Source organism: Saccopteryx bilineata, chromosome 12, assembly GCF_036850765.1.
Source record: "Saccopteryx bilineata isolate mSacBil1 chromosome 12, mSacBil1_pri_phased_curated, whole genome shotgun sequence".
Classification (NCBI taxonomy): Eukaryota; Metazoa; Chordata; class Mammalia; order Chiroptera; family Emballonuridae; genus Saccopteryx; species Saccopteryx bilineata.
Window position 1 is genome coordinate 7,534,130 of NC_089501.1, and position 26,718 is coordinate 7,560,847.

General features: G+C 40.7%; 1 protein-coding gene across 1 annotated transcript; it reads left to right on the forward strand.

The window, feature by feature from the left end:
- The first annotated feature begins 2,546 nt into the window (after positions 1-2,546).
- On the forward strand, positions 2,547-25,652 carry AMD1 (adenosylmethionine decarboxylase 1). Its single transcript, XM_066247741.1, has 9 exons — positions 2,547-2,953; positions 19,482-19,568; positions 20,558-20,684; positions 21,743-21,845; positions 23,444-23,486; positions 23,588-23,732; positions 23,858-23,950; positions 24,033-24,188; positions 24,805-25,652. The coding sequence occupies exons 1-9, from the start codon at positions 2,844-2,846 to the stop codon at positions 24,940-24,942; spliced, it is 1,002 nt and encodes a 333-aa protein (XP_066103838.1). The 5' UTR covers positions 2,547-2,843; the 3' UTR covers positions 24,943-25,652.
- The last annotated feature ends 1,066 nt before the right edge of the window (positions 25,653-26,718 follow it).

The following is a 26,718-nucleotide window of genomic DNA, read 5'->3' on the forward strand; positions in this document are numbered from 1 at the left end:
TAAGGTGCCACAACAAAGAGTTGATGCTTCTCATCTCTTTCCCTTCCTGTCTGTCCCTCTCGCTTTAAAAAGAAAAGAGGAAAAGAAACAGCATTTCAGACAAATGAAAAGGACCAAAAAAGAGAAATGTCCATATGACTGTGGCACAGGGAGTGAATGGTGGAAATGCGTTTGAAGAGCAATTAATCTGGGACCAAATCATACAGGGATTTAAAGGCCAAGGTAAGAAATTCTGACTTCAAGTGTGATAGGAAACAACTGTAGAATGTTAAAATATTAAAATTAAAATGTTAAAATATTAAAAAGTGTCAAATTGAATTTATGTTTAAAAAATCACTTTGGCTGCTATGGTAAATCATCTGAGGGGGCTGCTTAGGAAAATAATATATTTTACAAAGGACCAGTCCAGTTGATAGACACTTTTTAAAATTATCCTATATCAAACCAACAAGAACTCACCTTGCCAAAATTTTTGGCACTTTTATATTAACTTAAATAGCATTGGGGAAAAGCATAATAGTAACTGAAAAGCAACTAATTATAAGCAATTACAAACCAAATTATGTTTATACAACAATTAGTGTTTGAGGTGGTTTAGTAGACTGATTCTTCATTTCAATGAGCAACATCAAAATAACTGAATAGCTTGTAAAAACACATATCTTTTATCTTTATTCCAAGTATAACCACTACATTCTCTTTGTATTATTATTACAATAAAATAAGCAACAGTTTTATCTTCTGTCCCAATCCCCAGTTTAAGTTGGACGCTTTTAAAAACATGGCAAAAGCAGTATATGTACCTACCACACAAATCACCTTTCAACAGGTTTTATGGAGAAACGTGAACAGATGCACATGTATTTTTGTTTGTTTGTTTTTACAGAGACAGACAGGGACAGGAAGGGAGAGAGATGAGAAGCAGCAATTCTTCCTTGCACCTTAGTTGTTGATTGCTTTCTCATATGTGCCTTCAGGGGGGAGGCACTACAGAACTAGTGACCACTTGTCAAGCCAGAGACCTTGGGCTCAAAGCCAGCAAGCTTGGGCTTCAAGCCAGCGGCATTGGATGTCTATGATCCCATGCTCTAGCCAGAGACGCCACGCTGAAGCTGGTGAGCCCCCGCTCAAGCCTGACAGGGTTTAGTTAGAACCTGGGTCCTCCACGTTCCAGTCCGACACTCGATCCACTGCGCCACTGCCTGGTCAGGCTAGATAAACGTTTTTTGTAAGTTCTACCCTGCAGAATCTGGAGTGCAAACTCAAACTATGTCTTTTTCATTAAGCTTTTCAGGTTAACAACATTATTATATTTCACTTTTAGTTGAGGAAAGCCTTTCTTAAAGGATGATAGGGAAGTCTTTTGTCTTGCCACAATGGTAATGTTTATGTCAGGTTGGGTTTTTTTCCCTCATATTTCTGAGTAAGTCATAACTTTGTTACCACAATTTTGTTACCTCAGGTTAAACTGAATACAACTTGACAACAGTTTTACACTTTACGTTGATTATAGAAATATTAGATACATGGTTCTTTAAATAACCACTAATGATAGCTTTGAATCCTTGTTATATTGATTTCCATATATATTTTGATTCACTGTGATGGTATCACTGTAAATTCTGGAGGTGGTAGGGACCCCTTTCAATTAGTTCACCAGACAATTCAAATTAAAATGTTAGCAAACAATTTCAGATTAAATAAATCAGTTTCTAGAAATAGTTTTTGCAGAATAAATTCCCACCAGTTGACCTAATGAAGCACGCAGTCGCCAGCGCTTCACGGCAGCTGCTGTGCTCTGCCAATCCCGAGGCTTTAGCGAGCCGCACGGTGGGAAGTAAGTAAAACCAGCGCCCTCCAGGGCTCGGAGCCACGTTGCTTCTCCTTTTTTAAACAGGGAAAGAACGTTTCTGGCTATTGTGTAAACGGGTCGAGAACTATGTTCGTTCGCACATCAGCTAAGGCGTGAGCAGAATTGAAGCGCCTTCTAATCCAATCCTTGGCAACCTGTGCGTCACAGACAAATGTTGAATTTAAACGCCTGGCTCCATTCGCCTTAGGGGAAACACACCTCAGAGAACGGCCAAATACCTCAGCAATCGCGGCAAACCGTACAGGATCAAAACCACCATGCCAGCCCAGCATGGCCACCGCCCTCACCCCGAACCCCGCCAACCCTCCCAAGGACCCACCCTTGTTATCTGCTAACCAGCTGTTTTACGCATAGCTGCACGGCATTTCTTCACTCGGTTCCCGTTCTCCCCACCCACTCTGCATTCGACGCCAGGTTCCTAGTCCTCAGCAGGACAACATACGGCGGTCTCCCGCCCAAGGAGCAGAGCTAATCCGCACCGCACCGCGACTGGCAGCTCCCCGCGCTCCTCGCAGGCTCGCTGCCAGCCAGCCGCAACTTGGTGTCCGGTGATTGACAGGCGGCTGCCCCTATGAGACGCAGGGGCGGGACATGCGTCACTTCCTGGCCTTTAGAGGGAGACGGGTATATAAATTCTCTGCTCACGCAGCGCCCTCGCTTCCACAGTATGGCCGGCGACATTAGCTAGCGCTCGCTCTGGTCTCTTTAACGGGGAAACAGCGGACTACAAGAGACTGAACTCTATATCTGCCTCTATTTCCAACAGACTCACGTTCAACTTTCACTCACAAAACAGCCGGGAAAATTTTATTAATCCTTTTTTAAAAAAAAGTTAATATAAAATTATAGCAAAAAAAAAAAAGGAACCTGAACTTTAGTAACAGCTGGAACAATCCGCAGCAGCGGCGGGAGAAGAGATTTAATTTAGTTGATTTTCTGTGGTTGTTGGTTGTTCGCTAGTCTCACGGTGATGGAAGCTGCACATTTTTTCGAAGGGACCGAGAAGCTACTGGAGGTTTGGTTCTCCAGGCAGCAGCCCGACGCAAATCAAGGATCTGGGGATCTTCGCACCATCCCAAGGTGGGTGCTCGAGGCTCTCGCCCACAGTTGGTTCTGGTTCTGTCGCCCCCTGGAAGATACGAACCACAGGCGGAGGTCGGGGGCCGGGTTCCCGCAGCCTTCAGGTGGGGACAGGTCTGCTTTTGGGGGTAGTTTCGGCGCGCCGGAGGGGGCCTCGGTGCTGGGAATAGCGGCCGCGTCTACGCGGGGCCCGAGCCGGCTTCTCCCGCCGCCGTTGCCGGGCCCGGCGCTGCCCGGGGGGAGGGGAGGAGGCCGGTGCCGCCGCGTGCTCAGGTAACGTCCCCGCCTGGGCAGCGGGCGGCGCCGCCGCTCGGGGCGGTTTGGCGGCCCGCGCCTCGGACTTGCCCCTCCGGAGTAGAAGGTACGAGGCCCCCGGCGGGGGCGTGTAGTGGGGCTGCACCGCCTCCCTCGCGGCAGGTGTGGCTCGGCGGGCTTAGTCAGGCACTACTAATTCGGGCGTGTCCGCCTTGGGAATGGAGGAGGGAGGGAGCGGGTCTGAACCCCGCGTCCGGCGGGGCCGAGGGGGCCCTCCGGGCCCCGGGCTGCGGGGCTGCGGAGCAGGCCTCGCGCTGGCGGTCCGCGCTGGCAGCATGTGGTGCCCGAGCGGCGGGGATTGGCGGGGAGCGGTGTTGTCGCAGTGTCTGGGCCCCACCGCCGCCCTAACATGCTCTGCACCAAAGCCTTTTCGGGGCGGTCCCCGGAGACGGCCGCAGAGCCCGCCGAGACTTGTTCCCGAGTCTGTTGACCTTGGTTTGTGTAACCAGTTACCGAGTCGCTGGGGTCCTGGAGAGGTGCGGGCTGCGAAGTAAGGTTTGCTACATTTACGGGCTGCAGGCCCATCCGGCCCGGGACATAATAACCTTTAATGCCTAAGCCAGGGAAGGAATTTGGGGCCCCAGCTTCCCACCCCGGCAGTCACGCGAGAGGAGAGAGCCGGCCTGTTGCGCAGAAAGCGAGAGGTATTCTACTGGTCTTTGGGTAATCGGAGCGCAAATAAAAGCGCAGGCGATTCCGCAGGTGCCTGGGCCTGTTTTCCACGGCACTCAGACCGCTAGCGGCCCCTTGCTTTCTAGGCTCCTCCGCGCCCGAGTGCGGCGATTGTGGCGGCGCGGCGCGGCGCAGGAACCGGCGTGGCCGCTTCATTGAGAGTGGACGACCAATGAGCTCCTGGGCCCCCCGAGAGCCTGGCCCCGCAGTGTGGGCCAATGGGCGTTTCAGGAATGTTGGCTGTGCTCACCGCTGTCCCTGACAAAAAGGAACTTGAGGAGGAAATCCAGGAGGACACGTGCTGCCGGGACTTTAAGGCATTTTGTCTTGAAGGATTCTTCTCTTGTAGAAAAGCATCATGATACCTCAAGTCACAGGTTTCATTTTTCACGCTTTGTGCGACATTTAAAATGTTTACCAAGTGCCAGGCTCAGTTCTAAGTACTTTATCTGTATGTTACAGGAAGCAGTTACTTTTCTTACAAAAATGGGGAAGCTTAGTATTTCCTCCATTTCATAGATGGGAAAGCTCCCCGGTGATGGTGATTGGATTATCTAGAAAATCTTATAAAATAAAATGAATAACCTTGTTTTGCTCTGGCTCATTAAAAAGTTCTGAAAGTTTATTTGTAAGGACACGTTCTTAATAAAGGGAAGAGGGCTTTTATCGGGTAGAAACGCCAACATTTAACCTTGGGCTTTTTTGGTGATTAAGAGTTCCCTGAGTCCAGAAGAGAGAGAGAAAGGCTTATAAAACAACAGCTTTCTTTCTTTAAAATTTCAGTTTTTTTATTCCTTTTAGAGAGGGGAGAGAGAGAAGGGGGGTAGGAGCAGGAAGCATCAACTCCCATAATGTACCTTCACCAGGCAAGCCCAGGGTTTCGAACCAGCGACCTCAGCGTTCCAGGTCGCCACATTATCCACTGCACCACCATAGGTAAGCGCTTTCTTTAAAATTTTGAGAACCACTTTTCCTTTGTACTTTTATCAGTGGCAGTTATTTTACTACTTGAGTATGGCTCTTAAAATGATAGCTAAAGTTTATTTCAAGCACTGAAATTCTGTACAGTTCATGATTTAGCGCCATACATTTTGTAGACATTTAACATTTCATTAAACCACTATTTTGAGAGTCTAGAGGCGTCCCCAAACTACTGCCGGGGCCGCACCCTGAGGCCATTTATTCCCCCCCCCCTCCCGCACTTCTGGAAGGGGCACCTCTTTCATTGGTGGTCAGTGAGAGGAGCGCTGTATGTGGTGGCCCTCCAACGGTCTGAGGGAGAGTGAACTGGCCCCCTGTGTAAAAAGTTTGGGGATCCCTGGAGAGCATTTCAGCTGTTTTAGATGGAACAACCAATAACTAAAAACTCTTTAGCAGGTTTAACTGAGAAGTCCATTGGGAACCTTTCTGGGAACCTTTTTCACTGAACTGTCAGTCAATCAAGTGTGTACCAGGTAGATTATCTTACTAGGAGGTTTAAAAAGTACCTGAAAATGGCCCCAGCTGGTTTGCTCAGTTGTAGAGCTTCCGCCCAGCGTGTAGATGTCTCTGCTTCTGCCCCCTCCCCCCAATCTCCTTCCATAGCCATGGTGCAATTAGGTTGGAGCGCATGGTCCCTGGGCCTAAGGATGGCTCTTGGAGCTTCCACCTCAGGCTCTGAAAGTAGTTTGGATGCAGCATGGCCCCAGATGGGCAGAACGTTGGCCCCAGACAGGGGTTGTGGGGTGGATCCTGGTTGAGGCTCATGTGGGAGTCTGTCTCCCCTCCTCTCAACTTGAAAAGAAGAAAGAAAAAAAGTACCTGAAAAAATATTAGATGCTAGATATATCACCTAAGATCCATGACCTGGCAAGAGGGAATCACTGGAGTCTGATCAATAGGAGGGGGGTATGGGCCCCCAGAGACCCAGACCATGTCAAGATCATCCCTCATCTAGAAGAGAATAATACATAATGAAATGGTGCTTATCCTTAGTTTCAATCAAACAACATTTAATAGCAAAACTGCGTGAGACAGTAATGGTACCTACTTCATGGGGTATTTGTGAGGATTAAGTGGGTTAGTATACATATAATATTTAAATGACACATAGTAACAGCTGTACAAATGTTATGTTTATATTTGATTCTTTGCTCTTTAGAACAAAATCTTCCCCACCTGCCTCTCTCTCAACATCTCAACCAAGGCTGGAGAATAAATTGTATCAGATTGTAATCTGAAAAGCTACACATCAAAGGGTGCCCTAACAATTTGATGTCGTTTTTATTCAAATAAAGGAAATAGTGTCACTGGAAGTTTTAGATTGATTATTCTGTAGAACAGCGGTTCTCAACCTGTGGGTCGCGGCCCCGGCTGGGGTCAAACGACCAAAACACAGGGGTCACCTTAGGTTGAGAACCGCTGCTGTTGAAGGATTAATATAATGAAGCAATTTTTAGTAGAGTTTTTATTTATTATACAGAAATTTGGAAGCCAGAAAGTCCTTGCCTCACATTCCTCCCTAACTAATTCATTAAAATGTACATAGATGAAAGGTCTCAAAAGACTGACTAGATAAAATTAGAGTAAACCTAATTATGTTTTAAGGACATTGAGAGTGAAAAAGCACAAATGTCCTGACTGGATCACTAACATTACATTTGCTATAAAGACATTAAAAGGATAACAAGTACATTATGGGAAATTCCTAGAAAAATACTTTTCTAACATTGATGCAAGTAGAAATGGAAATCTAAATAGTCCTATAACCATTACATAAATTGAATTAATCTGTAATCGTCCTATAAAGAAGATTCTAGGTCCAGATGGTTTCACTGGAGTGTTCTTTCTAACATTCAAGGAAGGCATAATTCCAGCCTTTTACATACATTCTTGTAAACAGAGGATATATTTCCCAGCTCACTTTGGGATTGACATAATTTTGATATCTAATCCTTGACAAGCTGTGAAGGAACCAGAACTCTTCATGGAAATGGAAGCTAGCCAACCACTCTGGAACATGGTTTGTCAGTTTCTTAAAAAATACTGTAGTGTGATCTGGCCAGATAGCTCGAGCTTCGTCCCAAAGCACAGAGATTGCCGGTTCCATCTGCAATCAGGGCACATATAATGGGAGCAGATCAATGTTCCTGTCTCTCTCCCTAAACATCAATAAATTAAAAGAATTTTTTTATAAATGCTATAGTGCAATATTTAATTTCTGTAAAACTCTAGAAAGTATCACTGGTTGCCTGAAGATGGGAGTAAAGGGAAGGGTGGATTATAAAGAGTCATGAGGGGACCTTTTTGGCAATGATGGAAGTGGTCCGGATCTTGTAATAGTTTCACAAGTAGATGTCTATGTCAGAAATCTCGTAGATTAAATAAAAAGATGTTCTATTTGTTTGTTTTTCAATAATAGGACTTTTTTGATGTTAAAAGAATTTTTTCTGCAATACTGAAACCTTATTTTATTGCCTGTTCTATTTCACAATAATAATTATGACTTTGAAACCCTCCTGGCATTTTGTAAGTAACAAACAAAAACATGCCAACTTTTCTGTTTATTGTAAAATTCTAGTGTTTGAAAGTTTTTGAAGAGGGACTTTAAAGCACAGGAGCTTTATAATGGAAAAAATATAATCTAGCTCTAGTATTTCAGAAATGACCCAGTACAGTGGTGATCAAAATTATTAACTACCTTGGTGATGGTTATCCAAAGGAAAATATATATGTAACTATACCTAAGGCTATGTAAAACCATTTTGTGCATCATATCCTAGGAAATGAACTTTTTTCCAATAAGTTGTTCGGATATATGTTCATAGTTAAAATCACCACAGTTATTTTTTAAGTAAATTTGAACTGATAGTTATCTTAAGGTTTTTTTTAGGGTGAACCAATCATTTTCAAACTCTCCATAGTGGGGTCCAAGCATACTCCAAAAATTCTGGCGCCTTAGTTGTTCACTGATTGCTTTCTCATATGTTCCTTGACCTGGGGGCCCCAGCTGAGCCAGTGACCATGGGGTCATGTCTCTAATCTCACACTCAGGCCAGCGACCCTGTGGCTCAAGTGGCAACCTCGGGGTTTCGAGCCTGGGCCCTCTGTGTCCCAGTCTGATTCTCTATCCACTGTGCCACTGCCTGATCAGGCTCAAATCTTTACCCCAAATTGAAATCACTTATCAGTATAATTACTACATTCAATCAGTTATTTCAGTGTGTTCTTAATGAAAGGTGGTTTAGAAGCAGCAGTTCAATAAACTTACTATTTTAACCACTTTTAAGTGTGCGGTTCAGTATCAAGTATATTGTTATGCAACAGATCTCTAGAACCTTTTTCATCTTGCAAAACTATATTGAAGCTATACCCATAAAATACTAATAATCCCTTCCCTCTCCCCCAGCTCTGGACAGCCACCTTTCTACTTTCTCTGTGATTTTGACTACTTTAGATACTTCCTACAAGTGTTTGAGTACCTCATACAGTATTTGCCCTTGTGACTGGCTTATTTCGTTTAGCATAATATTCTCAAGATTCATCCATGTTGTAGCATGTGATAAGATTTTTTTAAGGCTGAATAATCCATTATATGTATATGCCACATTTTCCATTTATCTTCCTTTTTTTTTTTTTTTAAGACAGGCAACAGGAAGGGGGGAGAGAGATGAGAAGCATCAATTCAATTCATTGTTGTGGCACCTTAATTGTTCATTGATTGCTTTCTCATATGTGCCTTGGGGGAGGGGCCTCAACCCAGCAACCATAAGGGGTAATGTCTATAATCCCACACTCAAGCCAGCATCTTTGGGAATTCAAACCTAGGTCCTTAGTGTCCCAGGACAGGTTTTTTTTAAAGATTTTCTTTATTGGTTTTAGAGAGAGGATCCAGGGAGAAAGGGGTGGAGGAGCGGAAAGCATTAACTTGTAGTAGTTTCTCCGGTATGCCTTGGGGCAAGCCTGAGGTTTCAAACCAGTGACCTCAGCATTCCAGGTCAACTCTTTATCTACTGCACCACCACAGGTCAGGCTCATTATCCATTAATCTCTTGATGGACATTAACCCTTTGAGTGGTACGAAGATTCATGTACATCCTCATGCCTCCTAACCATCCAAAGTACAGTTGTACAAAAATTTTTATTTTAAAAATGTGTAAGGCAACATTTAAAAAAGGCAAATTTATGGCCTGACCTGTGGTGGCGCAGTGGATAAAGCGTCGACCTAGAAATGCTGAGGTCGCCGGTTCAAAACCCTGGACTTGCCTGGTCAAGGCACATATGGGAGTTGATGCTTCCTGCTCCTCCCCCCTTCTCTCTCTCTCTCTCCTTTCTAAAATAAATAAAAAATAAAAAATAAATAAAAAAATAAAAAAATAAAAAAGGCAAATTTATGTTGTTTCCACTAATTGGTTATCAAACAAACATGATTTTAAGTTAATAAAACTGGAACTGGAACTAATTTCATTTTTTGGAGAAGAAAAGCCTCACTTCTCAAAGGGTTAAGGTTGTTAACACCTTTTGAAAATAGTAAGTTACAATGAACATGGCTGTGTAAATAATTCCAGATCCTGCTTTGAAATCTTTTGGATATATACCCAAAAATGCTGGGTCATATGGTAATTTTCAACAAAAGTTGACTATTGTTATTTCTCCACATCCTTGCAACATTTGTTATTTCCTTCCTTTTGTTTTCCTTGAACATCCTAATGGGTGTGAAATGGTTTTGGTTAGCATTTCTTTTATGATTAGTAATGTCAGTCATCTTTCCATGTGTTTTGGCCATTTGTGTGTCTTGAACTTCTATCAAGTCCTGTGGCCATTTCTTAAGTTGAGTTTTTGTTGTTGGAGTTCTTCACATATTCTGGTTATTAACCTCTTGTCAAATACAGGATTTGCAAATATTTTCTCCTGTCCTGCATGTGGCCTTTCACTCTGGATTGTTTTCCTGTGGTGCACAGAAGTTTACTAAGTTTGAAGTAGTCCATTTTGTCAGTTTTTGCTTTTGTTGCCTGTGCTTTTTGTGTCACAGCAAGGAAAACATTGCCAAATCTAGCATCTCCTAGGAGTTTTATAGTTTTAGGTCCTAATATAAGTCTTTAATCCATTTTTGAGTTAATGTTTATTTGTGGTTTAATGTAAGGGTTTGTTCTTTTCTGTGGAGACCCAATTTTCCCAACTTCAATTGTGTAGTCTAGGGACTTTTGTTGAAGGTCATTTGACCTGAGGCATTTCCTTTTTTTTTTTTTTTTTTTTTTGTATTTTTCTGAAGTTGGAAACAGGGAGGCAGTCAGACAGACTCCAGCAGGCACCAACCTGGATCCACCTTGCATGCCCATCAGGGGGCGATGCTCCGCCCATCTGGGGCCTTGCTCTGTTGCAACCATAGGCATTCTAGCGCCTGAGGCAGGGGCCATAGAGCCATCCTCAGTGCCTGGGTCAACTTTGCTCCAGTGGAGCCTTGGCTGCGGGAGGGGAAGAGAGAGACAGAGAGGAAGGAGGGGGGAGGGGTGGAGAAGCAGATGGGCGCTTCTCCTGTGTGCCCTGACTGGGAATCGAACCTGGGACTCCTGCACACCAGGCCAACGCTCTACCACTGAACCAATCAGCCAGGGCTACTTTTTTTTTACATTAAATATCAGTTGGCTCTTGTGAGTGTAACTGAATCAGATGATGTGAAAATCTGTCTTGTCATTTTAATCATAGGTCTTTCTTTTGTAAACCCCACCTTGTTCTATTATATTTAAAGAAAGCCTTAAATATAAAATGTGTTTTGCCATTAATGTTTTTTGCTTGTTAGGCATGGTGATTAAGATCATTTAACCCATGTACTATCATTAGTGAAGACTCTTCTACTTTGGGGGGATCATTATCAAGATCTGATTGTATACTTTACGTTTAAGTTAATTAGGATTTCTCAATCTAAACTGTTGACATTTTGAGCTAGATGATTTTTCACTGTGGTAACAGTCCTATTTTCTGTGTCATACACTATTTACTCTTTGGTGTAGCAGCATCCCTCGTCTCTCTACCAAGTACATGCCAACAACAACACCCCCAGCGTGGCAACCAAAAATGTCTCTTAACACTGTGGAACGTTTTCTGGGTGACAGTCATCCTTAGTTGAGAACTACTAAGTTAGACCAATGAGGTGAGGTGGTGATATTTAAGTAAAGAAAATGTAATTCAAATCAGAATATTTAGGTTTGTCTATTATTTTTCTTTCGTTTTATAACACCCAGCAATAGTTTAATACTTTTAATACCATACACTGTCTCACTTTGAAATCACAAATAAGTAATCAGCAAATTTTAAATTTTGCAAGCAAGTCTTACGTTGCAACTCCTCAGCTCTGTCTGCCCTTAAGGGAGAAAGCAGCCATCGACAATATATAAATGAATAGATGTGGCTAGGATCTGATAAAAGCTTTCTTTACAAAAGCAGGCTTATTTTTCCCACAGAAATGTGAAAAATAAAGTGCTGGAATTCTTAGCTGTTTGGGTGTTGGTTTTTCACCATCCCCTTAATGCATATACATAACATTGTAATTTTACTTGTCATATCTTTCTTGCCCCTGATTTATTATATTTTGAGGCTAGCAGCTCTCCAGAATTAATGTCTTTATAATCACTTGGTTGATAGGCCATCCAACTGTGTTTGTCTAGGTGTTTTAACACAATTGCTTCCTTTCTTCTGTGTCTTTGGGAAAATACTGACTGCCTGAGGGTTTCTGTTTGGTGAGGAAGAGTTTGATTGTAGAGTTTATTAAGTAATAATGAATAAATTACAAGAGCACTGTGGTTTCCATTAAGGTGGAATCAGCACCTTAATGAAAACCCTGGACAAGAAGGCACTGAGCGGCTATCGAGGACTCTGAAAAGTAAATGTTAACAGGTGAATGGGAGAAGGAAACCAGAATTCAAAATACCACTGAGACAGCCATGATTTCCTGTTTTCTTCCCCCACACACACACACCTGAAATCTCCTGGGGTGGCCTCAAAGGCTGCCAGAAACCCAGAAGTGCACACCAGCTGCAAATAAAGAGCTCCAATACAGAAGAGGGGACCCCTTTGGTTTAGAGAAAGTTGGGGGAATCCCTTTTTTGTTTTGTTTTTTCCTGTTTTCTCCAGTCACCACAGCTCAGGCAGTCCTGTAGTAAGTGTGGCCTAAACTCCAAGGGATGGGGGAGCCCTTTTTGACCAGAGGAACTGGGGTCCCTAGATGGAATATCATCAGGAATATATCCCTGTTGTTCTTAACCCTTTTGGTCATCTCCCCCATTTGGCCTGAGAGAGACAATCACAGACAGCCTACTTCAGAGTAGAAAAACTAAATCCTTGACTTTCTAGCCAGAGAAGCAAAAAGCTCCCTTGTTTCTGCCTCTGAGACAGAAATTGTCAGAGCAATTATGGAGAACAGAGTTGAAGAAAGTGGATCCCATAAAGATTTATATGATGAACACCCTGAACTGCTCTTGTATGGCTCTGACCCTAAACAGACTATCAAAGGCTTTGAAAACTGATAGTGTACCACCCAGTCTCAGACTGGCCACTGAGTGTGGGACAGATCTGAATGTACCATGGCATGCATAATATCATTTCCTAATTAAACTGAAACCGTATGTAACATAATCCATAAAAATAAATTGGATAAGAACTTGAAGACTGAACCATAACCATTTCAATTGCCTGCTAAAACAATTTTTAAAAATCAACATGCTCCATGGGATTTAAATAAGATTTGAGATTGCCGGTATATAGTATAATCAAAATGTTCAGGCTGCAATCATAACTTGGGCCATTATATAAATGACCGGAAAATTCTCAGCATCTGAAAGGAAGACAGTCAACGGAGTGTAAGACAGTAGTAGTAGCCTTGAGGTGATGCAGCTCAAGATTTAAAGGCAGCTGTCATAACCACTTCATAAGAAGTAAGAGTGAATATTCTTAAAATGAAAGAACGTCTTAGCAGAGAAATAAGATGTAACTTGAAAATACAACAAAAAATAACTACTGGAATAAGAAGTTAACTTGGTGGGCTTGAGTCGAATAGAGATGATAGAAGAGTATGTGAGTTTGAAGATAAATCGATAGGAATTATCCATTGAGCAACAGAGAGAAAAGGTTGGGGTGGGGAGGATGAACAGAACCGAGGGGCCTGTGGGACAAACCAGAAGGTTTATCACTTTATTAGCCAATTCCAAGAAAAAAGTGTTATGTAGAAAATTTTTTGAGAAAATAATCCACTTCTAGATTCATTATAATGAGTGGGTCCTATAGCATCTACATTAGTTGACAGTGAAATGAGTAAGCCTCATTTATGTAGATTAAAATAAGATGGCATTCAAGGTAGATATGTGTCTATAGTTAGTTGACCGGATAATTCAGTCAAGTGAATCTTTATTTTGTCAAATGAATTGTTACAGTGACCAGTTTAAAAAACAATAAAGAATCATGTAACAATAGTTTAGATTTAAAATTTTTAAGGACCATTATGATTTTTCAGCAGGTCCTTTAAATCTAATTAAAATAGTTGCCAAGTTCAACAAATACTGGGAGGCCAGTTATGAACTGGGCAAGGCACTGGGAAAGAAGCCATAAACATAAAAGTACCTGACTACATATAATGCTAGTGGAACCGATGTGAATACCAAAATAACTGCACAAATAATACTTTGGCAAGTCTTTAGAGTTTTAAAATTAAAACCTTTTAATGACAGGTTTAATCTGCTAGGAGTAGTAGAGTAACTTGAGCTTGAAGAAGAAGGGGGTTGGGGCAAGGGTTATAGGCAGGATGAAATCCATTACAACAGTACCCACAACGGTCCGAGTTTACATTGTCTCAGCATAATTATGTTCTCCTTCACTTTCAGGTGGCTTGATTTGGGTGAATAAGTTTATGGTACCCAATTTCTAGGGAGAGAGAATGGTATGTAGGAAAGCTTAGCATGACTGAACTACAGAAAATGAGGATAAATTTAGTTAGCTGTCAAAATAGGTTTTATTTTGTTTTGATTGTTATTTTAAGTCTTTTTTAGTGAGAGTAGGGGAGGCAGAGACAGACTCCCGCATGTACTCCTCCTAGGATGCACCTGGCAAGCCCCCTAGGGGGTGATGCTCTGCTCATCTAGGGCTCCTTGCTCTGTTGTAGCTGGAGCCTTTTTTTAGTGCCTGAGGTGGAAGCCATGAAGCCATCCTCAGTGCCCAGGTCCAACTTGCTCTAATCGAGCCATGGTTACAGAAGGAGAGGAGAAGAGAGAGAGGAGCGAGAAGAGGTGGGGTGGAGAAGCAGATGGGCACTTCTCCTGTGTGCCCTAACCAGGAATCGAACCTAGGACTTCCACATGCTGGGCCAACGCTCTACCACTGAGCCAACTGGCCAAGGCTTAAGTCATTGTCTTTATATTAAAAAGTTTATCAAGTCACTTTGGGGGGGGATACTCGGAGATCTGAAGATTAGATAATAGTTATTCTCTGGAGAGAGTAATACAGAATCTTTCTGAAATAAGGAATTCTAGATAGTTAAGGGATAGAGTCACTATGCAGAAAACAGAATAACTGTGCCCTGGCCAGGTGGTTCAGTGGATAAAGCATCCCATCATGCCAAGGTCACAGGATCAGTACCTGGTCAGGGCATGTATGAGAAGCAATCAGTGAGTGCACAACTAAGTGGAACTAGTTGATGCTTCTGTCTCTCCCTTCTTCCTCCTTTTTTCTCTCGGATCAATGGAAGAATTAAAATATATATTATACACACACACACACACACACACACACACATTTTTTCCTTTTTTTTAAGTATGAGATCCCTAACCCTTTACCCTCTTTTGCCTACCAGAAACCTTAATCTTGCTTTTCAGGCAAGAGAATGGAATACAGCAGTGGTCCCCAACCTCTTTTGGGCCACAGACTGGTTTAATGTCAGAAAATATTTTCACGGACCGGCCTTTAGGGTGGGATGGATAAATGTATTACGTGACCGAGACAAGCATCAAGAGTGAGTCTTAGACTGATGTAACAGAGGGAATCTGGTCATTTTTAAAAAATAAAACTTAGTTCAGATTTAAATATAAATAAAATGGAAATAATTTAAGTTATTTATTCTTTCTCTGCAGACCGGTACCAAATGGCCCACGGACTGGTTCCGGTCCGCGGCCCGGGGGTTGGGGACCACTGGAATACAGTATATGGATAATCTGAACTGTTCAGGAAAAAACTAAGCCTGGCCAAGTGGTGGCACAGTGGATAGGGGGTTGGCTTGAGACACTGAGGACCCATGTTCAAAATCCCAAGGTCATCAGCCTGAAGGTGGGATCATAGGCTTGAACCCAGAGGTCACTAGCTTAGCTGGAGACCCCACACACACACAGTCAAGTCACAGAGGAGAAAGCAATCAGTGACCAACTAAGGTGCAGCAACTATGAGTTGCTGATTCTCATTTCTCTCTCTCTCTCCCTATCTCTCTCAATTAAAATATATATATTGGCATAAGGAACTTCCCCAGTGATACAGTCCAGAGTAACCTGTGTAGAGGCCCACAGTAAACAAGCCCCATTCTTGTGCATAGACCTGATGAGTTAAGTCTTAGTACCCTGTTCTTGGCCAAGACTCACTTAAATGTTGAAGAGAGACAGTTGGGGAAAACATCTGAAAATTAATTCAGATAGGTGCATAGAAAACAAATAAATGGAGAAACAAGACAGTGTTCAAATCCAGTGAAAGCAAAGTTTGTTATACTATCTAGCTCAGCCATGGAGCATTTTTTAAAGTGTTAATATGCTGTATTTAACACTGCTGGATGATAATGTATGAAAATTAAAGAGAGTAAGTCTTTGTAAAGAGTTCTCATCACAAGGAAAAAATACTTCTCTTTTTGCTTTCTCTTTATTTGTATCTATATTAGATAGTGGATGCTAACTAAACTTATTGTGGTAATTATTTTACAATATATATATCAAATCATTATGCTCTACACCTTAAACTTACACAGTAATGTATGTCAATTTGATTTCAGTAAAACTGGGGGAGGAGGTCTTATAGTGACTATAACTGAGAAGGGGGGTGATAGGAAAGGATTCATTAATATGTCCAGTGGGTAGAAGAAAATATTTGCAAGAGTGCTGAATTCTGGTGGACAGTCATTAGCAGGTGGCATTGTTGGAAGAACAATCTCTTAGTATTTAGTGGGGAAGTTTGATAGGCGTTGTATAATTTAATCTTGTCAGACCTCTGAAGTGAGTTTTATTACCCACCAAATAAAGAAACCAAGCCCAGGAGTAATTAATTGCAAGCAATGTCAACCAAGCAGAAAAGTAATAGCTTCTATAAGAACCTCATCATTTCCTTTGGTTCCAATTATTCCTTTTTGCATTGAAACATATTAGTTGTGAAATTAAAATATGGTGGATTCTGAAATTTTTAAATGTTAGTGAACATTGAGTCTTGGAAAATCTGAAATTCAGTCACTGCTTGGCTGGCTACCTAAAATAAGAGAAATAAAAGTTTTTATTATTCTGAACTGGGTCTTAATTGTAACTTTTCTTCCTTAACCAACAGTTGTACCACTTTAAAATTTCAAAACAAACTACAAAAATATAACCCAGTCTAATGTGTTTGGTGTGGGTGTTTGTTTTTCTTAAGATTTTATTTTATTAATTTGAGAGAGAGAGATAAGGGAGGGGGAAGAGTGGAAATCATCGACTCATAGTAGTTGCTTCTCATGTGCCTTGATCAGGCAAGCCCAGGGTTTTGAAACGACAACCTCAGCGTTCCAGGTCATCACTTTATCCACTGTGCCACCACAGGTCAGGCTGTTTTTTTTGTTTTGTTTTATTTTTTGTTTTTTCTTTGTATAAACAGTTGGCACCTTTTAAAAAGAGAAGTAATTGTTAGCTCTTAAAAATTGGTAAAGTTGGCTCGGCGGTAGAGCGCCCGCCTGGCATGCGGGGGACCCGGGTGCGATTTCTGACCAGGGCACATAGGAGAGGCGCCCATTTGCTTCTCCCCCCCCCTTCCTCTCTGTCTCTCTCTTCCCCTCCCTCAGCCAAGGCTCCATTGGAGCAAGGATGGCCCGGGCGCTGGGGATGGCTCCTTGGCCTCTGCCCCAGGCTCTAGAGTGGCTCTGGTCGCTGCAGAGCGGCTCCCCGGAGGGGCAGAGCATCGCCCCTGGTGGGCGTGCCGGGTGGATCCCGGTCGGGGGCATGCGGGAGTCTGTCTGACTGTCTCACCCGTTTCCAGCTTCAGAAAAATACAAATAAATAAATAAATAAATAAATAAATAAATAAATAAATAAATAAAAATTGGTAAAGTTATGGGCAAATAGGCTCTGGCACAGGGGTTGGGAACCTATGGCTCGCAAGCCAGATGTGGCTCTTTTGATGGCTACATTTGGCTCGCAGACAAATCTTTAATAAAAAAAAAAATGTTAAAAATATAAAACATTATCATGTATTATAATTCATTTCCTACTGCTCATGTTCATGGTTGTGGGTGGCTGAAGCCAATCACAGCTGTCCTCCAGGACAACACCAAATTTTTATTGTATAATGCGTAATGTACACGGGTCATTGTATGGCTCTCACAGGATTACATTTTAAAATATGTGGCATTCATGGCTCTCTCAGCCAAAAAGGTTACCGACCCCTGCTCTAGCACATCTAACTCATTTAGGTTTTTCAGATGGATCTCAGTGCTGTGCAGTTTAACTAATTTACTCATCTTAGAAATTACTGCTTTCGGCCCTGGCCGGTTGGCTCAGTGGTAGAGCGTCGGCCTGGCGTGCAAGGGGTCCCAGGTTCGATTCCCAGCCCGCCAGGGCACACAGGAGAAGCGCCCATCTGCTTCTCCACCCCTCCCCCTCTCCTTCCTCTCTGTCTCTCTCTTCCCCTCCAGCAGGGAGGCTCCATTGGAGCAAAGATGGCCCGGGCGCTGGGGATGGCTCCTTGGCCTCTGCCCCAGGTGCTACAGTGGCTCTGGTCGCGGCAGAGTGACGCCTGGAGGGGCAGAGCATCACCCGCTGGTGGGCGTGCCGGGTGGATCCCGGTCGGGTGCATGTGGGAGTCTGTCTGGCTGTCTTGCCCCGTTTCCAGCTTCAGAAAAAATACAAAAAAGAAAAAAAGAAATTACTGCTTTCTCTGTTTGGTCATATACATTTTTCCTGCCAAAATAATGAAACAGGCACAAAATTCTGACAGGATTGAATGGTACTATGCTTGCTTTTTACTACAAAGGAATAAAACATACCTGTTTTTTGTTAGCTATGCTATTGAGGATATTTCTTACCTAAAAGTCTTAACTAGAAAAGAAAACTTTAAGGATAACATATACTATTTTCTTGGGTATGAGAATGACCTACCTTTTTTGTTTTGTTTTGTTTTTAAAGAGAGAGAAACGGGAAGAGAGGAATGAGAAGCATCAACTCATAGTTGCTGCACGTTAGTTGTTCATTGATCGCTTTTTGAAATGTGCCTTGACGAGGGGGAGGGCCTGGAGGGACCTTTAGCCAAAGCTCTATCCACTTCACCACTGCCTGATCAGGCCAAATATTAAAAGCCTTAAAACATTTTTAGCCTTTAATCTGATATTTCAAAAATGTTCTTTGGAGCTATTTTGTGTTGACTTTCTGTTTATAGTGGGTGCACTATAAAGAGGAAGAAGTCTCAGTCAGATAATTAAAACTAGTTTACTTAGTTACATCCATATGGCTTCCATTTTGCTATTGTTGCCTTTTTTTTTTCCTTTTTTTTTTTAACAGGGACAGAGAGAGAGTCAGAGAGGGACAGATAGGGACAGACAGACAGGAATGGAGAGAGATGAGAAGCATCAATCATCAGTTTTTCGTTGCGACACCTTAGGTGTTCATTGATTGCTTTCTTATACGCCTTGACCATGGGCCTTCAGCAGACCAAGTTACCCCTTGCTCAAGCCAGATGAGCCCGCACTCAAACTGGCGACCTCGGGGTCTCGAACCTGGGTCCTTGGGATGCCAGTCCGATGCTCTATCCACTGCGCCACCACCTGGTCAGGCTATTGTTGCCTTTACTATGGACTTTCCACTTTGTTGACATAGGGATTTTCCCACCTCATTAAAGAGCTGCAGTGTATTGCCAAAATCTTGGGTATGCTTATACTGTTGAATTGCCATCCAAAGACACTTTTCATTTTTTGACAATGCTTCATAACTTTTAACTTAATTTTATTTAATCACTTCACTATTAGTAAAAGGTAATGATTTTCCTTGGTTTTATGAGCCTTTTGAATTTCCTCTGTATATGGCTTATTCACAGTATTTTGTCTGTCTTTTCCTTAGTCAATTACAAAAAAAAAAGTATAATTTCTATTTTCCGGTTTGCAAAATGTATCATCTTATTTAGTTGATGTCAATATAGATAGACAAGTTTGGAGCAAAACTAAATGTTGTTATTCATAAGAGAAGCTAGAACAAGAATTGTTGACAAATATATTCTGTGTTAATTATTAGAAAAGTTAAATGTGAGAAATTTATAATTTTTGAGAGTAGGCAAATCGTGTTATGAATTAATCGTCCTTTTTATTAAATAATAGATCCGAGTGGGACATACTTTTGAAGGATGTGCAATGTTCAATCATAAGTGTGACAAAAACTGACAAGCAGGAAGCTTATGTACTCAGGTAAGTCCTATAAAGCAAGTGTTAGCTAACATTTCAATCTGAATCCTACTTTATATAGAATTGCAAATTGCTTCTCTGGACCTTAATTCTATAATTATTTTTGCATTATTTTTTAAAATGTGTAAAATAAAATGTTTAGTTCAGGTGTCCCTAGGCATAGGTTTTGAAGTCTTACCTGAAAGCTCTTGAAGATGGTTGCCACCTTTATTACTTCCTTGTGGTTAGTAGGAAGTATCCGTAAAGCAAGGTAGAATGCCATTGTACCTTTACTTTCAACCACAGGTGTAGGTCTTTTTTTTAATATATGCCTCAATACCTGAACTTCAGGCAAAGTGAAAATTAGCTTCCCATACAAATAAGACTGCTATATGTAACAGAGGAAAGCCATTCAACCTTTTAGTAGATGCAGAGATACTTTATTCAGTAAATACATTGAATTCTTATATATATTATAATGGCCCTTGGTTTGAACATGATTCCTAAGATACTTGCTTCTTACTAAGCTTGTGTTTGACACGTATAGATGTTTATAGCAAAAGCTTAATGTGCCCGACCATAGGGATATAATGGTGAATTAACATTCCTTTCCTTTTGGGCTTATTACCTAGTGTAAGAAGTAATGAGATGACCATAGTACTAAATGTGAGAGGGAGTGGTACAAGATAAAGTAAAATATGAATTTGGTAAATAATTTATTAGGATAGGTGAGGTGAGGAGGAAAATTTAGTAGTAAAAAAGAGGATTTGTGTAATGAGCTAATATGTTTTATAACTAATTCAGGGATTGTTTCTGTGGGTTTAGAACCTTAAACTGATTTTGTATAAGAAGAGGAAGACTACTACTACTTTAATACATTCTTTGCTACTTTGAGATCTTGACATTTAAAATTACTAGCCAAAATTTTATATTGTAAATGATAGTCCAGTAATAGGTCAATGCATCTTAGTATAAAAACAGCATTATGACTCTGTAATTTTTTTCAACTGCAGTGAGAGTAGCATGTTTGTCTCCAAGAGACGTTTCATTTTGAAGACATGTGGTACCACCCTCTTGCTGAAAGCACTGGTTCCCCTGTTGAAACTTGCTAGGGATTACAGTGGGTTTGACTCAATTCAAGTAAGTATCAAAAAACATTATTTAATCTTTTAAGTTAAAAATAAATGTGTGCACTTGCTGCTTTAGTTGTAATGTGTAAGATGGGCACACTATGGAGTACCTTCCTGATACTTGAGAGTAGGAGAGTATGAAGGAAGCACAGAATGAATTGGAATAAAATCCACATGGGAGAAGGAAATGAAGAAACCAGGCATATTCATTAGTTAAGTGCTTGATGTGTTGTTGATATGAATGGTAGAGAAAATAAAAGAAAGGAAAGCAAGAAAAATTATCCAGTTTCCATATGAAGAGTTGATTATGTTAAAAAGCAACAGTCAATGTTGAGTTAAATTCTGATAGTATTCAAGAATTAAGGTGTTGCCTGACTTGTGCTGAGGTTGCAAGTTCAAAACCCTGCCCTTGGCCTGGTCAAAGCACACACAAGAGGTAACTACAAGTTAATGCTTCCCATTCTTGCCCCCACCCCACCTTTCTCTCTCTCTCTCTCTCTCTCTCTCTCTCAAATCAATAAATAGAATCTATTTTAGAAAAAAATAATAAAAAGAATTGAGGTGTTTATACTTAGGGCATAATTGTTATGGTGAGCCGATGTTTAAGTTTTTCATTTACTTACTTATTTTTCATTGATTTGGAAAGAGGGACCAGGGAGAGAAGCATCAGCTCATTCCACTTAGTTGTTCCATTTAGTTGTGTACCCATTGGTTGCTTCTCGTATGTGCTATGACCAAGGATTGAACCTAAGACCTCAGTATGCTGGGACAATGATCTATTCATTGAGCCACTCAACCAGGGCTTATTTTAATATTTTACCTAATTAGGGTAAAGAATATCTTGTTACTAGGACCAAAGAGAGTTTTTGTTAATTATTGATTCTTACGAGGAATCCAAAGCAGTTGTTAGGACTATCATCAGTAGACTAGGCATTTTAGTTTCTAGAAGGTCATCAGTGCACTCTACATTATTAATGCTCTGTTGAGACTTCTCATTGACTTAAAAACAAAGTTGCAGCAGATAACACTTAATTCATGGATATTGGTCTATCTACCTGTCTTTTTTAGAGCTTCTTTTATTCTCGTAAGAATTTCATGAAGCCTTCTCACCAAGGGTACCCACACCGGAATTTCCAGGAAGAAATAGAGTTTCTTAATGCAATTTTCCCAAGTAAGTTTAAATAAATAGAATTGAAATGTGCTTTATTAAAGTTACAGGGTGTATCTTTTCAGAGATCCGTTATATGTATGTGAAAACATGTATGCAAATGTAATACCCATTATATAATTAAGGTAAATGGTTACAAATTAAGGTAGCTGGTTACAAACTTTAGAGTGTGTATATATGCGCCTCAGATCGTTGTTAAAAATGATGGGGAGAATCAAGGAATTGGTCATTTGCTTGTAGATCTAATTTAGTGGTTATGAAGACTGATCCCCTTCATCTAGAAAAATGTCCAGTAAGTGACTTCATGATCCTATGTTAAGATAGTGGTCCAACATTCAATACAGGAATTGAGCTGACTTACAAATGACCAACACAGTTAGATCATAGTATAACTTAAACAAAATGGTCAAGATTTCCTTCCATTTGTTTACAAAGCTTTTATTTATAGACCTTCCTTTTTTGAGGTTCAAGGTCAGGGAACTAAAAGGTTATCCAACAACCTTAAACCTTGATGAGGCTGAAAACAGCTTGACAAAGCCAGTCAATACAAGTATGATTTTTTTAAAAAAATCAGATTTCTGTTCTTCTCTACTAATATGAAACTGGACTGGTCTAAATGGAAATGTTAGTTTTTGTTTTGTTTTTTTACAGAGACAGAGAGAGTCAGAGAGAGGGATAGATAGGGACAGACAGGAACAGAGAGAGATGAGAAGCATCAATCATTAGTTTTTTGTTGCGACACCTTAGTTGTTCATTGATTGCCCTCTCACATGTGCCTTGACCATGGGGCTACAGCAGACTGAGTAACCCCTTGCTCAAGCCAGGGACCTTGGGTCCAAGCTGGTGAGCCTTGGTCAAACCAAATGAGCCCACGCTCAAACTGGCGACCTCAGGGTCTCGAACCTGGGTCTTCCGCATCCCAGTCCGACACTCTATCCACTGCGCCACTGCCTGGTCAGGCGAAACTGGACTGGTCTAAATCAGAGTGCTGAATATTATTTGGTATAAATATCTACCAGTTGTTGCCTGATCTGTGGTGGCGCAGTGGATAAAGCGTCGACCTGGAAATGCTGAGGTCGCCGGTTCGAAACCCTGGGCTTGCCTGGTCAAGGCACATATGGGAGTTGATGCTTCCTGCTCCTCCCCCCTGTCTCTCTCTCTCTCTCCTCTCTAAAATGAATTAAAAAAAAAAATCTACCAGTTGTTAATTTACTATGTTAATGAGGCTTTGAAACAACATAGAAAGAAATTATTATATAAAATGACTTGTATTTACTTGGAAGAATAGATAAATGGATAACCAAATTCTATTTCCTAGTGGAGCTGTAAGAAAGAAGGACCCATTGTTTTCTTAGCACCATTTAGACTGACTCACTAGCTGCTGAAGTGTGTCAGGTGTCTCTAAATGACAGCCAGTTATGTATATATTAAAGGTGATGGGGGATAATCCTGCCTACTTGGGAATTCACCTACTTAAATTTCCCTTCACTTATATTTCTGATAGGAAGCAAGTAGTGGCATTGTAGATATTGCAAAGGTGAGAAAAAGCCATCCTGTCAAAGGGTCTGTTGTATTTATTTTATATTCTCCTCCCTCAACAGATGGAGCAGCATATTGTATGGGACGTATGAATTCTGACTGTTGGTATGTTGGACACAATTTCATGGAATTTTTTCTTCTGTAAAAGATTTACTTTAAACTGCCAGTTGTTATTTTTAGAAACATTTTTTTTTACTTTTGTATAGGTACTTGTATACTTTGGATTTCCCAGAGAGTCGGGTCATCAGTCAGCCAGATCAAACCCTAGAAATTCTGATGAGTGAGCTTGACCCAGCAGTTATGGACCAGTTCTACATGAAAGACGGTGTTACTGCAAAGGATGTCACTCGTGTAAGGATTTCTAATAATTCTGGATTCTTTTTGGAGACTAAAATAATATTGTTTAATTCATTCTTGTTTTATTTCTTAAAATTTGTATTTAATTCAGTCCCCCCCCCCTTTTTTTTTTCCTCCAGGAGAGTGGAATTCGTGACCTGATACCAGGTTCTGTCATTGATGCCACAATGTTCAATCCTTGTGGGTATTCGATGAATGGCATGAAATCGGATGTAAGTAATAATATTTGCTTAATATTTATTTAGATATTTAAGTGTACCCTTTCCATTTATTAACAAAAACTATTTCTCTAAGGGAACTTATTGGACTATTCACATCACTCCAGAACCAGAATTTTCTTATGTTAGCTTTGAAACAAACTTAAGTCAGACCTCCTATGATGACCTGATCAGGAAAGTTGTGGAAGTCTTCAAGCCAGGAAAATTTGTGACCACCTTGTTTGTAAACCAGGTAATTTGTTTTATTTATTAACAGTAAAATATTCCAGAAACTAAAGATAGAAATGTTATAAAATGTTCTAAGATGACACATATCAGTCAGATATAGAGGTGCTACTAGTCGAGATTATTTGGATGAGAAGCTTTATGTGTTTCATTAGACTTATTGGTTCTTATTTTATATCTAGACTAATTGATGGGCTTCTCCTGTCCTATTTTCCCTGTTAGCAGGCCTGGGGTTGGGGTGAGGTCTGGGGAACGTAAGTTATCTTTATTTCACTCAAGCCCATAAGATGGCAGCTAAAATATTCAAGTACCACAGTTTTATTAAGTTAGTAGTGTTGCCCTGGCTGGTTAGCTCGGTTGGTTATTCCAAAGCGCAGGTTGCTGATTCGATCCCTGGTCCATGCACATACCACAGCAGATTGATGTTTCTCTCTCTCTCTTTCCCTCCCTCCCTATCTCCCTCTTTCCCCTCTCTTTCTCCCCACTCCTCCTGCCTCTCTCACTAAAATCGGTAAATTAAAGAAAAAAAAAGATAGTAGTGTTAATATTTATGGCATCACTATTTTGTTTGTGATAACTTCTAGAGATTGGGAACACTAATAATTTAATTTTTTTTTCTTCAGAGTTCTAAATGTCGCACAGTGCTTTCTTCACCCCAGAAGATTGAAGGTTTTAAACATCTTGATTGCCAGAGTGCTATGTTCAATGATTACAACTTTGTTTTTACCAGTTTTGCTAAGAAACAACAACAGCAGAGTTGATTAAGAAAAATGAAGAAAAAACGCAAAAAGAGAACACACGTAGAAGAAGGTGGTGGCTGCTTTTTAGATATTGATACCAGGGGCCATGCTTTCCATAACCACCACCTTAGAGTTGCAGAAAGCCCTAGATGTAATGATAGTGTAATCATTTTGAACTGTATGCATTATTATACCAAGGAGTTAGATATCTTGCATGAATGCTCTCTTCTGTGTTTAGGTATCCTATGCCACTCTTGCTGTGAAATTGAAATGCATGTAGAAAATAACTTTTACTATATGAAACTTTACAACACTTGTGACAGTAGTTCAATTTGGTTTATGCACAGTGTAATATTTCTCCAGGTATCACCCAAAATCCCCCACAGACAAGGCTTTCGTCCTCCTTAGGTGTCGGCCTCAGCCTAACAATCTGGGACTGTTCTGTTAAATTGCTGCCAGGATATTCCATCCAGTTACCTCCCATTTCTAGAAAGAATTCTCTACTGATGTTACTGAAACCAATTTCTACTTCATAACAGATGTTTTTTGCAACAGCAGTTAAAGTTTTTCTTTCACAACTCAAGTTCTCTTAAGAAAATAATTGCAGTTATTCATTTTGTGTATCACTTTTTTAACATTATTTCTTCCTGTGCTTGTATTCCTTTGATTAGTTCCTCACCATGATGTCTCCCCTCCCAACCCTTCCCCCAATAAAGCAATACACTGTTACACTCTGGGTTTATACCAGTCTTATATTCTAGAGCGGGTAGGGGGGTGGACCCTAGGCTTAGGTTTTTTGTTTGTGTTTTAGGTCAAGGGAGTCTGGCTTTTTTATTGACATTGGCTCTTTTGGAAGATAGTGACAAAAGTAAAACTTTCTGATGTTGATTAGCAAGGAATGAATTTTCAAATATACTGGCAGAACTATATTGGGAACTATGCCATTCTGTGCCCTTCAGTAAATAAGATTAGCTTCTAATGAGTGCCGTCTTTACTAACTTGCTTGAATAATAGTCTAAAATTTTTTATCACAATTTATTGGCAAGGAGATTTCAAATAAAGGTACTACTGGATTCAGCAAATCAAATCAGATCATTCACTATAATTTTTAATTTAGCAGTCATTTCCACTAATTTCCGTTAATATATACCATCAACTTTTAGTTCAAAGCAGCATCAGTGTCTTTGCCATCTTGTGACTTGAAGTTCTGTGACGTGGTGATGCATGTAATAGCGTTCTAACTTTTTTGTTCCTCTTACTGGTGGTGTTTCTTTCACCATAGTTTCAGATGATCAAGTGAATGATCAGAATGAGAACTGTTCAGGTTATTTGGACTTATGTAGAGAAGCAGAATGCTCTCCATAAAACATGACAAAATTCTAAAGTGGTCAATGGAAAATGACTAGAAATACAGGATTTCCAGTGCTGGTATTTTTAACTATTTGCTAATGAGATTTAAGCAGCCTGGAAAACAGTAAAATTGACTAAATTTTATATTCTTGTCTTCAAGTTTGGTTTATTTGTGGCTTGATTCGGTAATGTTTTCGTTCCTTATTTATAAATGAAACACTTTTTTTTTTTTTTTTAGTGTTTCTAAAACAAAATCTACTTGGTTTGAGATCAAGTTGTTGGAACACTTTTGACTTTTATATTAAGCCCTTTCTTGATTCAAAGTTTCATTGAAGAAGCTTTCAATCAGTGGATCAGTTTGATTCTGTAATTAGCACACAGAACCTAATGTTTCGGTGCTGTCTTGAGGACCAATGCTCAAAGTGGATTTTGTTCTTGAACAGTGTC

Coding starts and splice junctions, on each gene's coding strand:
- AMD1 (XM_066247741.1), top strand. CDS start 2,844: ATGGAAGCTGCACATTTTTTCGAAGGGACCGAGAAGCTACTGGAGGTT. Junction 19,569..20,557: donor CAGGAAGCTTATGTACTCAG/GTAAGTCCTATA, acceptor TTTCAACTGCAG/TGAGAGTAGCATGTTTGTCT. Junction 23,951..24,032: donor TGAATGGCATGAAATCGGAT/GTAAGTAATAAT, acceptor TATTTCTCTAAG/GGAACTTATTGGACTATTCA.